At 40.7% G+C, this 13,315-nt stretch overlaps 2 protein-coding genes across 4 annotated transcripts in view; one reads left to right on the plus strand and one right to left on the minus strand.

Annotated features, from left to right (window-relative positions):
• Positions 1-13,315, minus strand: part of SERPINE2 (serpin family E member 2) — a 606,689-nt gene that overhangs the window by 467,196 nt on the left and 126,178 nt on the right. The window lies entirely within an intron of this gene.
• NYAP2 (neuronal tyrosine-phosphorylated phosphoinositide-3-kinase adaptor 2) overlaps positions 1-13,315 on the plus strand; it is a 152,740-nt gene that overhangs the window by 77,046 nt on the left and 62,379 nt on the right. For all 3 annotated transcript variants that reach the window (XM_052686408.1, XM_052686409.1, XM_052686410.1), the window contains one exon: positions 3,887-4,185. In XM_052686408.1, coding sequence (XP_052542368.1) covers positions 3,887-4,185 — 299 coding nt within the window. The remainder of the gene's footprint in view (positions 1-3,886; positions 4,186-13,315) is intronic.

Here is a 13,315-nt window from a genome sequence, read left to right on the forward strand (position 1 = left end):
TTACCCCCTTGTGTTATGTGCTGAAATGAATAATGCAGAAGCCTCTGTAGTTGTTCAAAAACCTGCACAGCTCAAGTTCTTCCATTTTAGTTTGTTCAGTGCTCCAGTTTCTGCTTGATGCAGCAGAGCGCAATAGGCTGAACTGTAATGTATCTAGAACTGTGACATTTGCAGCTTACGTGCAGGCAGGCTGATGGTGCAGGTGTGAACAGCAACTTCAGTATGGTTTTATTCTAGCTCATTTCTGAGCTCAGAAGTCACGGGTGACAATTAAAACATATTTTAGAGGTGCAAAAAGACTCAAAATTCATCCACTGGAGCTTGTTTGTGTTTTAGAAATGGAAACTAAAATACACCAGTAAGAATTGAAGGTAGGTTCAACTGTTTTGATATTTGTTATAATGTATCATTTCCATCCTGAGGGATGGGAAGCTGGCAGCACTCCGTGGTCTACAAGGGTCTTGTTAGTGAGGCACTGGGAAAGCCATGCACTGTGTTCTTCAAAGAAAAACTCCTTCAAGAACACTTTTGTTAGTGCTGACTGGAGACAACTTCACCATGCTGCTCTTTTATTCCATCTACTGCAGCTGCAGTCTCTAGACCTAGGCATATTCCAAGATGCATTTTCAGCACAAAGTCCACTTTACTTGAGTAACATAAATGATCACGTGATTAATTTTGATTATTTAAGCCATCTTTTGTTGTAGACAGAAGACTCTTGCATTTTTAACTTATTTGAATGCTATACATAATTTTTTGTCAGAGAAGCAGTTGAACCTAGCCAAGTTCAAATTGAAACTTCCCAGAGGAATAATCTGAATCTGTATTTCCATATATATTAATAAACTGTTTAATACTTGCAGCAACTCACATAATACAGTTTTGAAATGAGATAGAACCCATTATCAGTACAATGAGGAACCCAGGCTCTTTCCTGTCAGAAATAATGGAGTGAGATCATCTCTGCAATTATTTTCCCTGGCTGTCTCCGTAGTCATTTAAGCAACAAGGTGCATATAAATCTTTTTCAGCCTGTTGTGGAGTAGTGGAGCATACACCAGCTCCAGCCAGCTCCTGTGGTTACAGGTAGGAGGAGTGTAGATATAAATCCTTTAGCACTGTGTGGTTTCATGCTGTGCCATCAGCAGCGCTGTGCATTGTAAAGCTGCACTGCACAAGTCCAAATTGAATTGTAGCATGCTGCTGCAAGAAGGCAGGGGATGCAGCATTTGATTTGTGCCTTTCTGCTATTGTACTTGTACTCTGGGCGTGAGCCTGGAGGAACACCATTTTTTTCAGCGTGGTAGAATTCAATCTGTACAACTGTTAAAAGGACTTGGTATTATAGTTGTGCTTAGTAGTCAAAATGTGCAAGAAAACACCCACTGCTTGACATTCAGGCATCATCTCCTGCATAAGTAACAAACCTAAGCTTTTGGGGTCCTGGTCAATGAGCAGGGCTCAGGACTGAGAATGAAGGGCTTCTCTTCTTCAGCTGGGAGTTTCCAATGCCCAATTTTTAGCGTTAGCAAGAGAAATGGACTTCTTTAAATGTGTCTGAAAAGAGGGAAATTGTGTTCTTCTATCTTTGTCCAGTTGCTTAGCAGATGGTACAGAAGAGTAAGGCCAGATCTGCTTTGGCCATTGAGCAGAAGAGCAAGATCTGTTCCCATCTGTCCCTGCCACCTCTCTCTGGCTACATGCTGTTTATTCTCAAGTGTAGTGAGCAAGAGAGGCAGGATTTTACCTGTGATGTCAAAAAGAGTTTGGTAAAGAGTTAAAGAAAAAAAAAAAGGGGGTGGAAAGGAACAAGAAAAGACATGATTTAATTGTTTTTGAGATGGTGCATTTTTATTTCTGAAATAGAAGATAAGATGCAAGTTTGGATTAAAAAAAAAAAAAGAAAAGAAAAAAAAAGCTTAATATAAGTACTGTTCTGTGCACTGTTAGAAGACTCAAACCTTTTACTGCACTGTGATATCTGTAAGTGCATCCAGAACAGGATCTGCCCTATAATGTGTAAGCTAAGAACCTTCATGCAGAAGTGCAGTAAATAAAGGAACATGATAAGGATTGTAATGTCAGGTACATGGTAAACTGAAATTTTGTTTGCTAAAAGTGATTTATACAATGGACCTAAGGAAGGAAGCAGACTCCCCACCTGTGTTCTTCAGCATGTTTGGATAGTAATCTTCTTTAAATACTGTGGCAGGCACTTTTTGTAGTCTAGTGTTAGAGGATTATATTATTTTCAGAACCATTTATGAAAGATTAGTAGAGGCATAGTTAATCACTAAAATTGGCTGCAGGTTTTTTATTAATCTTCAAATTAATGAGTTCTACCTTTTGATCCTTCTGGCTGCAAATCCCCATGGAGCTGGGGCCAATTAGGATTTGGTAATAACTGGGTTTTGAACATGGACCAGTGTGTGTGTACATGTAGCATGCATGTGTGTAGGAGGTTTGTGTGTGTGCATGTGGAAATGTGTCAGTACCTCTGGATGCATCTTTATTCAGAACTGTACAGTTGGTACCAATTTAGAAAGCAGATCTCTCTATTAACAGCACCTAAAATAAAAATGCAGAAACTTCAGTAAAATAATAAAGATTTTGCTTTACCATACACAAAATTATGCACTGCACAGTGCCAATCTGATGCTTTACTACAACTGGGTACAACAGTCTGTACGTAACCTACAAAGAAGACAAAGATTTACCATCTGCTAGGGAATAAAGTGACCTTATTCACTCTTCAAAAGAACTGGTGAGAAATGTGCTTGTCTTTTAGAGAAGATGTTTTCAGCCCAAAATAAATTACACCAGCCCTGGGCAACATCAAGCAGGAAACTTACAGAGGAGCAGACTGACCCTGTTCACAGCTTCATTCTGGGTGAAGGGGAAACAGGAGGTAATTAGGGCGTTCTGAGACTTCACTGTTCTCATACTGCCATCTCTACGCTCCTGCAGTGGTACCATTTCAAACCTCCTTGCAAACGAGGCTGTGTTGACCTGTGTGTATTACTGGGTTTCTTTACATGGTCACTGAATGGCCTTAATTGTAATGTGCTGAAGGTTAGCAGTATAAGCATCAGTAAGAACTGTGTTTCAGAACTGATAAGCATGTATGAGCATAGTAGAAATAATACCAGGTTCTCAGTGCTGCCACCCCAAAAGAGTGTAGTACTTGAAATGACAGTGCCTGTTTCAGCTGAACTTTCCTTCTTCTTTACCCATATTTCTGAATATTTGGAGGTTATTTTTTTCCTGCAATGCCACAGCTCATTACCTTTTCATCATCTACATTTGCACCTTACTAGTGTGATGGGTCTCATGTTGCAGGTTCATGTGTTAATTTTCAGTTTTCTATGTCCCAGAGTAAGTTTTACAGCATTTCTTTCTCTAACTGTTCTTTAGTCTGAAGGGGAATGATTGATTAGGCCCAAAGAGCCATATTTCCCAAGATATTTATGTGTGTCTGTAGTCAAAGATGAGTGCAAATCAATGCACAATGTTGCATTTCTAGAGTAGCATTCTTTGCCCTACTGGCAAACTCATGTCACATTTAGAGTTCTGATGTTTGAGTTTTGCTCTGTGGACAATTTCAAGTTACAATGCTATGAAACCTGAACAAAAGCCTTTCTCAATTTCTTATTGTAAAATTTGGAGTGAGTGCATAGCAGTCTATCTACATTTCACTTGTTGGCAATTTGTGTTGAAAAAACTCATTACTACATTCTGGTAGTCATCTTGGTTTAAAGAAAGTGCATAGCTTGTTTACAAGGCAAAAAGTAGAGTCTGCTCAATGCAGGGCAAACTGAGGCCTTGGTTTTAGGTAAAGCTGAGACAAAGCTGGATTATTTACTTGTGTGTGTATTTTCTCTTACAGCATAGGTGGAGAAGTAGTGAGAGGAAATGAAGGAAGCTACGTGGGGAAGCATTTCCGCATGGGATTTATGACAATGCCTGCTCCTCAGGACAGACTGCCACATCCTTGTTCCAGTGGCTTTGCCGTAAGATCCCAATCTCTTCATTCTGTTGGAGGAACCGATGATGAAAGCAGCAGCTCTCGGAAGCAGCCACCACCAAAACCTAAGCGAGATCCCAACACCAAATTGAGCACCTCGTCTGAAACAGTCAACACTGGAACAACAAGTAAGAGTGGGAAACTACCGGACAGGACTGAAGGTAAACACTATAATTCTTTAGAAGAAAGTTTTTATAGACTCGTGTTAAAATTAGTTGATCTTATGTTTAGGTATTGTATGTCTCTCTTGTACCAGCACAAATATCCTGCGTCATTGTTCTCCAGGTTTTAGACCAATGGGCAATGGCCAACTTGTAACATTTCTTACAGAACCATACCACTTGCACTAGCCTTTTTTATACAATGAGGGTATTAGTTGAATGCATTCAAAGTGGAGTGAAGAAGATATTGCTGTCAGATGGTATATAGAATAATGTCACTTGCACACCAGCTGAGGACTTACCACCATGATTACTAGCACTGTGCAAACTAATGGTTTGGAGAGGATCTTCCTCAACAAAAAAGTAAAGGGCTATCCCTTCCTTGCTCTGAATTACTGCAGATGAACTAACTGTATAGGGATCTTCTTCCTTTCTTTCATGCTGGAAATGCATTTTGTGTGGCAGTAGGACCAGCTGTACTCCCTGCTAGGAAATATCAGGATGACTATTTCACAGTGTGAACTGTAAGGAGGAACCTTAGGGACAAGTGTTTTTTGGCTGGTGCTGGTCTTTCTCACTGCAGTGTTAGATACCACTTTTGACATCCTGTGCAGTATGTCAGGCTCTTGGCAAACATCCCTTTTGTTTGTTGTTGTGGCCTGAAATACTGCTTAGTTATGCATATGCTGCAACCCCTTCTAAGTAAATCTAAATCGTAAGGTCATTGGTGATAAGATGCAAAGGAATGTGGATTTCAGCTGGTAGTATGTTTGTCTATGCTTACAAGGATGAACACATGCTGAACAGTACTGCAGTTGGCAGTTATTTTGCATATGATATTATCCTCTGCAATACCACTACACTAACTCCATTGATCAGACTAACAAGAAAAATCTTAAGCATTAAGTAGCTGCCGTTTATAAAAACAATTTAAATATGTGGGACTAAAGCTTACATAGAAACTATTCAGGTTTGTGCCACAAACAGATTTAATATCTCGTATTGGATAGTATTTAAAGTCTTTCATTTAAAACAAAACAGAACACATGACACAAACTTCTTGGTTTAATAGGCTACGAAGAGTAGGTGCTCTAAAGTTGCTCAAAAGCTAGTCTAAAAAATACTGCATTTTCAAGTATGTTTATAGTTCTTCAGTATTTATTAGTGCTTTTTCTCCCTGAAACTGCACAAGAATCACAGAGGCTAGAGGAAGCTTATTTTGCAGTGAAAGCAGTATAAAATGGGCTCTAACATCAAGAGATGAATATTCATAGTGAGAACTCTGGAAAGAACTGGTGAATGAATAATAATTTATCACTGTCATGGAAGATAATACATAAATGTTATCTTTTTAGTGTAACTAAATGCCTTCATGGAGTATTGAGAAACTCTGCAATGCTTAATATGCTACCTGAATTCTATTCATCCTGCTAGTTTATATATCATACAGCTGTGGGCACCTTTGGATTATCATGAAGTTGTTCCTGGAGATTTTGAACTGACAGAACCCTTTAATCATACTGTTATATTCCTGTGTTCAGAACATCTGCCCATTTTGTCTTTTTAATTCATGGCAAACGTGGGGGGTTTCACCAAAGTGTTGTATTGAAATTAGACGGTAGGATTTTTTTTGCAACTTTAGATTTAGATTTTGAGATACTGCCAGAGATGTTAGAGTATTTGTGTTTGGATGAGCAGGCTGGGCTTCTAAAATGCTTTTCATACTCTCCTAGGGAGGTTTTTGGGTGCTAAAGTTCAAGAAGATGCAGATTTGAATTTTAGTTACTTTTGCCTGTGTTGTACATAAATACTCATACATGCATATATTTTTCTCACGCATTTGCATATGCTTACAGCATTTCCAGGCTAAACATCTACAGCTCTTTCCAGGAACTGTGGGAAAACAATAATGAAAAACTCCATTGTTTCTCCATCAACTATTGTAGAATCTATACAAAGAAGTTGTGGAGAAATTGCTGCATGCTCATTTTTTATGGCAGTGCAGAATAATTCAAACTATAATATCTACTTTCTGGCCCGGTGGCTACTTTCAAAAAGAATTTGCTGCATTTCCTAGGCAGCTGGGGACAGCCCTCACCATTCATTTCTATTCAGCTTTTTGATAGTGATCCAAGCTCATACCAACAAAAGCAGTTGCTGATGGTAACTTTTATTTTTTTCCCAATTGTAGTAAAGTCAAAATTCTGAATCTTATCACATCATAACATCCATCATAACAGGAGATTGTGTTTGAATATGATTCTGACACAAATAAGGTGCAGGAAAAATTTGGTTGTGAGCTTGAAAGATCTTTTCTTCCTGAAACACAAGTAACATCTGTAACAGACACAGAGGCTCTAAAAACTTTTCTATAAATGCTCTTGCTTCCATATTTGTGGGAGTGTGAAGACCTTTTAAGTTGTGATGACACCTGTTGACCCCGTCTCATCATGCAGTAGTGCAGCAACACTTCTGTTTGTGTTTCACCGAGCCTACCTTGGCTGTATCTGCAAGAGCAATCTCCAAAGTGAAGGCCTGATTCTCCTTCTCTTGACTTCGTTTCTGTTGGTGTGATGCCACAGATGCTTCTGTGCCTTCTCTTAAAATTCACTGTTCCTTTTTTACTTTTCCGGCTGCCTCCCATATACACCCACTGAGAACCTTCCACCAAATGCGTTTCTTCTCTGAGACAGATTTCTAGAAAGTTGTTTTTAGAAACGTAGGCAGGGTTTTCAATCCCTGGTAGGAACAGCAGACTGTGCCCCTTGTATCACACATTGGAAGCGAGAAGTGAACTAAATTTTTAGATAACATAATTTTAAATAACGTATTTCAGCAAGTAAGGCAGGTCTAATCTTGATCCTGAGAGGCTTTTTAATGAGAAAATGCAGTTTAACTACTTGATGTACTTCCAGTGCCTCCACTTATAGAAAAAGGAAATCATAAAACAGCCTAATTGATGAATGTAACCAACCTCAGGTGATGGCTTTTCTTGTGGACCAGCAACAATCGCATCAAAGGTTTCCAGACCTACTGCAACAGCTAAATGAATGAAAATAAATGAGTTGCATTTTAAAAATATTTTCTGTTAAAATTTTCTGAACTTGTTTAGTAATCTGGACGGCATCTACCTAACATATAAATAAAAATACACACACATAAAATGTAATGTAATTTATGTATACACAATATACATTTATATTACGTGTATATTACTATACATGTAATGTAAACGCCAGTTGTGTGTGCTTGCATGTACACATAAACCTGCACACAAATGTCCATTAAATCTCAGAGCCAGATTTTGAAAATGCTGTTTGCAGTTGTAATTCTGTTCCTGCCAGAGACCATGGCGACTTTAGGTCTGATAACTGAAAATACTGCAGGGATCCCAGCTCTGGAACTCATTCAATTCATTTAGGGCTTTCCTGCTGAGTACCTGATGTGGAAGGAGATGGTGTTCTTACTGCTTTCTGAGTCCACGTAAAGCAAGCCTCTGTCTGTTGCTCAGCAATCTCTGAAAGTGGGCAACTTGTAAGGAAAATTATCCTCCGGAGAAAAGCAATTACAGTAACTGTAACTGGGGTTGCAGTCCAGCTGGTCTCTCTCATAAATCTAGTTTTCTGTCAACTAGATTGGTGTCTCTGCCTTGTAAACTTGAACTTTTGCTGCTCTCATTAAACAGAACTTCAATGGAAGAGCTTCAGAGCTTTCACTGTCGTAAAAAGGTGCTGTTTTCCTTTTATTTTTTACATTAGCTAATCATGTATTTAACGTGGATTTTGAAGTTGTACCCTCTGCTAGGACCCTGTCGTACCCTTCCTTACAGCCAGATCTCTTGCATCTTTTTATCCATGCCTGCTAAAGGAAGAAATATCACTACAGAGCCCTGTTGAGACCTAACAAAAATATAAAGGGACTGACTGGTGAGCTCTGGTGGTTTCAGATGTCACTGCTCCTGCACTGCCTGCTTGTCTCCCTCCTCCTGCCAGGCCTGCCAGCCCGTGCCCAGGAAGCAGAATGCAGGAATTCGGGCTGCCTTTCAGCGAGGGCTGGGCATCACCATGGCTGGCCGTGCAGGGTGTGTGTCACCGTGTGGCTGTGGGCTATGCAGGGATAGTGCAAGCCAGTATTTAGCCATATGTGAAGCAGTGCCTGTCTTCTTGCCCATACACTCATCTCATTCTTGATCTCAGAGCTGCATTGCATGTTATTTTTTGCACAGTGTAATCTATCTCTTCCAAACTGTGAGGCTTGACCTTAAACTGTACACAGTGGGAGAAAGGAGCTGGAAATTGAGGGAAAAGTCAAATGTCAGAGACAGAAGGCACATACCCTAATGTCAGTGCAGTGAAGTGGAGTTGGTCCTTAGCTTCTGCATTTGACTCCAGAGGTCTGCCCTGGTGTCCCAGTGGCAAGGGGACAGGTGCAGTGTCTCCAGTCTTTAGGCCAGCTTGCTCCCACTGAGCTGCTCTCTAGTAGAAAGCACAAAGCAAAGATTTTTGTCTTATCTCTAGTATTTAAGAGCTTTGAGATTTTCTAGGGCTTTGCTTTTGGGGATGGTAGTGGTAGTATTTTGGTGCTTTGGGGTTTGGTTTTCTTTGTTTTTACTGAGACTTCAGTTTGTCCCTTCTGCAGAGAGCTGATTTTCATGCAGCTCCCTAAGCTGAGTTGCATACTTGTATGTACCATCTCCTACAGCACTTCATCCTTTCAGATTTGTTTTCTAGTCCCTCAGATAAGGGAGGGCAAGAGGAAGGGAGGAATGGAAGCAGTGGTTCTAATAGCTGTTACAGTAGCTTTCTGCACTCAACAATGAACACCATGTGATTTTTGGAGGGATTTATAAACAAGTTTTGAAGCCACAAAGGGAATGTATTCTTACCCTCAAGGCACATATGCATACTCATTAACGTTAATGGAAGTTGCAAGCACTGAACAGAAAATAGACCAAGCAGTGGTAAAAAACATGAAGATCAAGTTACTGACTTGGGAATTGCCTTGTGCCCCAGAATTGGCAGTTGGTTCTTCAGCTATGCTGTGCTAGTCCATCCTCTGTACTTAGTATCTTTTTTTTCTTTTTAATTTAACAAAGTTGCTCTATGTATTTATTTCTTGTGTCTCTTTTCAGATTAGGATGTTACTGATTTGCTCAAAGAAGCACTTCACCTTTAAAAAAAAAAAAAAAAGAAACAAGCTCAAAATTGAATGTAAAGCCACCCTGTAGTACAGATATCTCTCTACTTGCAAGGGTGACAGAAGCATGATATTCTTGGTAATAGAAAAGCCTTAATAAAGCGAGTACAGGGAATGCTGTGCTTATTTACCATGTTGGCTGTAAATGCAGCCAGTCCAGGGAGAGGCTGCATGCTCTGAACTTGGGCTGTGACATCCTGACAAACTCAGGCGATTCCTATAGAGCATGTCAGCTTTTCTGCAGTGTGTTTCCCAATGGGTCAGGGCTCAGGGGAGTTAATAAGCTTGGCTGCTACTCCTGGTCCAAACTGCAGCTCTGAATGCATGCCACGCTGCTCCAGAATTAGCAAACCTCTGGGTATAATACAAACATACGGAGTAGGAGACTCCAGGTTGCTCTCACCCTGAGTTCCATTTGCTATATAGGGTCACCATAGTCTCTGGTCATGCTAACAGACAAGGAAACACGAGCGACTGATTCACACAGCTGGCTTAGACTATTAGCACAAATTTTACATCATGTGGAAGTCACTAGGCTGCTTTTAGAGCCTGCTCAGCCCTGGAAGTACATCAACTGTCCTCTTGAGGTATGAGTCAATAATCTTAACCAGAAAGGCCACAATAAAGAAAGAGTCCCTGTTCTGTTCTGTTCTGTTCTGTTCTGTTTTCCATACTGTCTTGGCACTGTCTGTTAAAGACACTGCAGACAAATGAGTAAGGGCTTGAGGGATCAGGCTGAAACCTAAAGTCCCTATTTACTCTTAGAGCTGGTCATAGTAATAGAGGTGTCTGGCAAAACTCATTTGGAATTAAAGAACAGAATACAGCTGCACTCCTTTTTCCACAGCAAATATGTTGGCTTTCCACCTCTTCCTTTTACTTTATTTTTCACAGGTGCCCTAACTCCACTCTCACACAGACAAGTCCTTATGGAGTGAAACCTAACTGAGCACTGAAAGATTTCCTTCCAAGAGGCTGATTCTGGCAGCCAAGCACACTGTGCTCATGTTGGCTTTGCTGGGAATGCACAGTGCTTAGCAGTAACACTTCATAAGAGATTTAAGTCTGGCTCCAGGTGAGATCCAGTCATGGATGTCCTTTGTTTCATTGGTAATTTCTTTCTAATGACTGTTAGAGTCTAATTGTCTTGATGGGTGTGCTGGATTGGTGCTTTCATTTCTTCCATTTGGCTTAATACTGGGTGACATCAAGCAACATATGCCTGACATGCTGCAACTGCGTTTGGCACTTTATACTTTTCAATTTGTATGTGTGCAAACAGTGCTGTGTAGAAATATTGTGCACAGCAATGATAGCTTTGCAGAGCACAGCTTCCTTTTTTGCACTGCCATCAACTTCCCTGCAGGTCAGTACAGTGTACCAGCCTGGACTTTTTGTAGAGGTATGAGGAGGAAAAAAAACAGCACTAAAAAGCAAAACAAGCACAAACAATTTTTTGTGCTAATTTTAGTGGCCAAAGCTCTGAACTTGTGGTGTCTCAAAAAAGAACATCCTCTGAAATCCAGTATGGTGCTATTGGCAATTAATTGCTGGTTCAGATCCTGCTTGGAATGCAAGAAGGAAAATGCTGGAACATGTACTTCACATCATCAAGAGGCATCACTTAACATCATTTTCTGGAGCGGTGATGTAAGGAGCAGCATAATCTGAGCCAACCCAGCCTATGAGGGCTTTGTGGGATGAAAAAGATTCATAGCATCTTCTTCTTGCGTGGCTGCAAAGAGAGCTATTCTTATTAGAATACAAAAGCATAACTTTGCTCTAAATCTTGATGTAGGGTAAGTTTGATAATGCTGCAGATCTACAGATTCTTTCTTTCCTCAAATGGGAGAGTTTTCATGAGATAGGTTTTTGGTTGTGAAAATGGAAGACTCTTAATATTTGGATTTTGGTAAATAAGATGGGAATAAATTATGTTGGCTGCACTTGTGCCACTCCAGTCATATTCTGATAGTTGATGCTTGCTTCTTCCCTTTGATATTGGCTTAGTGTCTTTAACCTGTTGCTTAAACAGGTTAAACAGGTGCTTTACTCTTGCTTTAATTACCTTTCATTTACCACAGCTTTCCAAACACTTCTGCTATAGCTGATCTTTTTCTCATTGTTCCATCTTCTGTCTTTTGCTTCTTGGCATCCTTCCTCTCTTTTGTTAGGGTTCTTGTTTTCAATCAAGTCTCCTCTTTGTTTCTAGTAGTACAGCCTGGGTGAGCTTCTGGCACCACTTTGGAACAGTCACTGGCAACAATTCCTCTGTCCCTTTTTGTGCTCCTTGCTTCTCTTTCATCCTCTTTCTGACTTCTGAGGTGACACAATGAGGTTAAGTCTTGTCTTTGAAAGGAGAAAATTCTCTTAAAGCTTATTTGGAGTCTTGTACAACACTGCCAATATGGTACTGCCATGTACAGTGCAACTATACCAGGTGAAATTATGGTAGTTAGGCCAAGCTACTGGACTCTTGCAGATCAACAGGGCTCTACTAGTTTCAGCAGGCCTCTGTAAAAACAAGCAAGATAAAATTGTAGATGCCGGGCACACAGAGAAGCTTTGAGGGGGAGGCAGCTGATAACGTGTGAATTGTCTGTAATTTTGTCAAAGCTTTGTTTAAAGTTGAGGAGGAGAGAGAAGTCACCCCTGTAGAGAAGGAAGTAAAATGAGTAGCTGTGAGGCTCTTCTCCTAAGCCGATTACACAGAGCGTTTCAGCACTGCTCAGCCTCTGACCGCAGAGGTGTGATGCCTGCAGGCACTGCTGTGTGCTGGAAGCTGCTCTAACAATGCTCTGCCCACTTCAGCTATCATTATATTCACCCCAAAAGATGCTCAATGACAACCTGCAGAAACTGCTTCTGCAGGGTCACCTTGTGTCCTTCCAGTGAAGGCAGGAGTGCCTATCTGGATGAACTCTGCTCCAGCAGGGCTCATTTGCTTTCGTGCTGCTCTTTCTGTGGTGACTCATCTGACCTCTGTGATCAGCGTTGTGCTTTGTTTTGAAATGTGAGCTTCATCAGAGACAGGTCTGCCGGATGGTTGGACTTGATGATCTTTAAGGTTTTTTCCAACCTGAGCAGTTCAATGATTCTATGATTCTGTCTGTCATTCAGTGCCAGCGAGAGGCTTTTCATGCAGCAGCCTTGATGAGAAGGATGGCTTAAAAGCCACAGGACTTCAGGGAAAAATGGACACAGGGAAAGCTGCTGGTTTCTCATCCTGGTGGGAGGCTCATCCCTCCCCCCTGGTGAGATGGGTGAGAGAATTGGGGAAAAAAAAAAAAAGGGTGGAGATAAAAACTATTTACTATGACAGAAAAGAAAGAGAAAAAAGATTATAGCGGTAATGATAATTCTATATATGTATATACACACAAAACAAGTGATGCACATCACTACTGGACTGATGCCCAGCTAGTCCCCAAGCTGTGGTGACTCCCCCAGCCAACTTCCCAGTATTTTTCAAATTTTGGGCAGTTTAGGTAGCTGTCCTGGTTCTGTTCCCTCCCAACATCTTATGTCCCTCAGCCCTCCCTCGCTGACAGTACAAGAAGCTGAAAAACTGAAATATCCTTGGCTCTGTACAGCACTGTTCAGTAACAACTGAAACAACGGTATGTTATCAGCATTGCTTTTCTCCTAAAGCCAAAACATAGCATCATACCAGACATTAAGAAGGAAAAATCAATTGTCCCAACTGAAACCAGGACATGGTGTTATGCACAGTATCACCTCAGTGGGTCTGCCATCTTGATTTAATGGGCTGCAGTTATTTTAGAAGCTTGGCAAATATCTTGCTACTTATGTCAGCAAATAACGGGCTTGACCTATGTATTGTATCTGTAAGAAGACCGGTATTGGTGCGGATCTAAAAAATAGAGTCACATATCTCAAGACAAACTGTCCAAGTATTTCCATATAGTCACTG

Source organism: Tympanuchus pallidicinctus, unplaced genomic scaffold (genome assembly GCF_026119805.1).
Source record: "Tympanuchus pallidicinctus isolate F22 unplaced genomic scaffold, pur_lepc_1.0 scaffold22, whole genome shotgun sequence".
In the NCBI taxonomy this organism is placed as follows: Eukaryota; Metazoa; Chordata; class Aves; order Galliformes; family Phasianidae; genus Tympanuchus; species Tympanuchus pallidicinctus.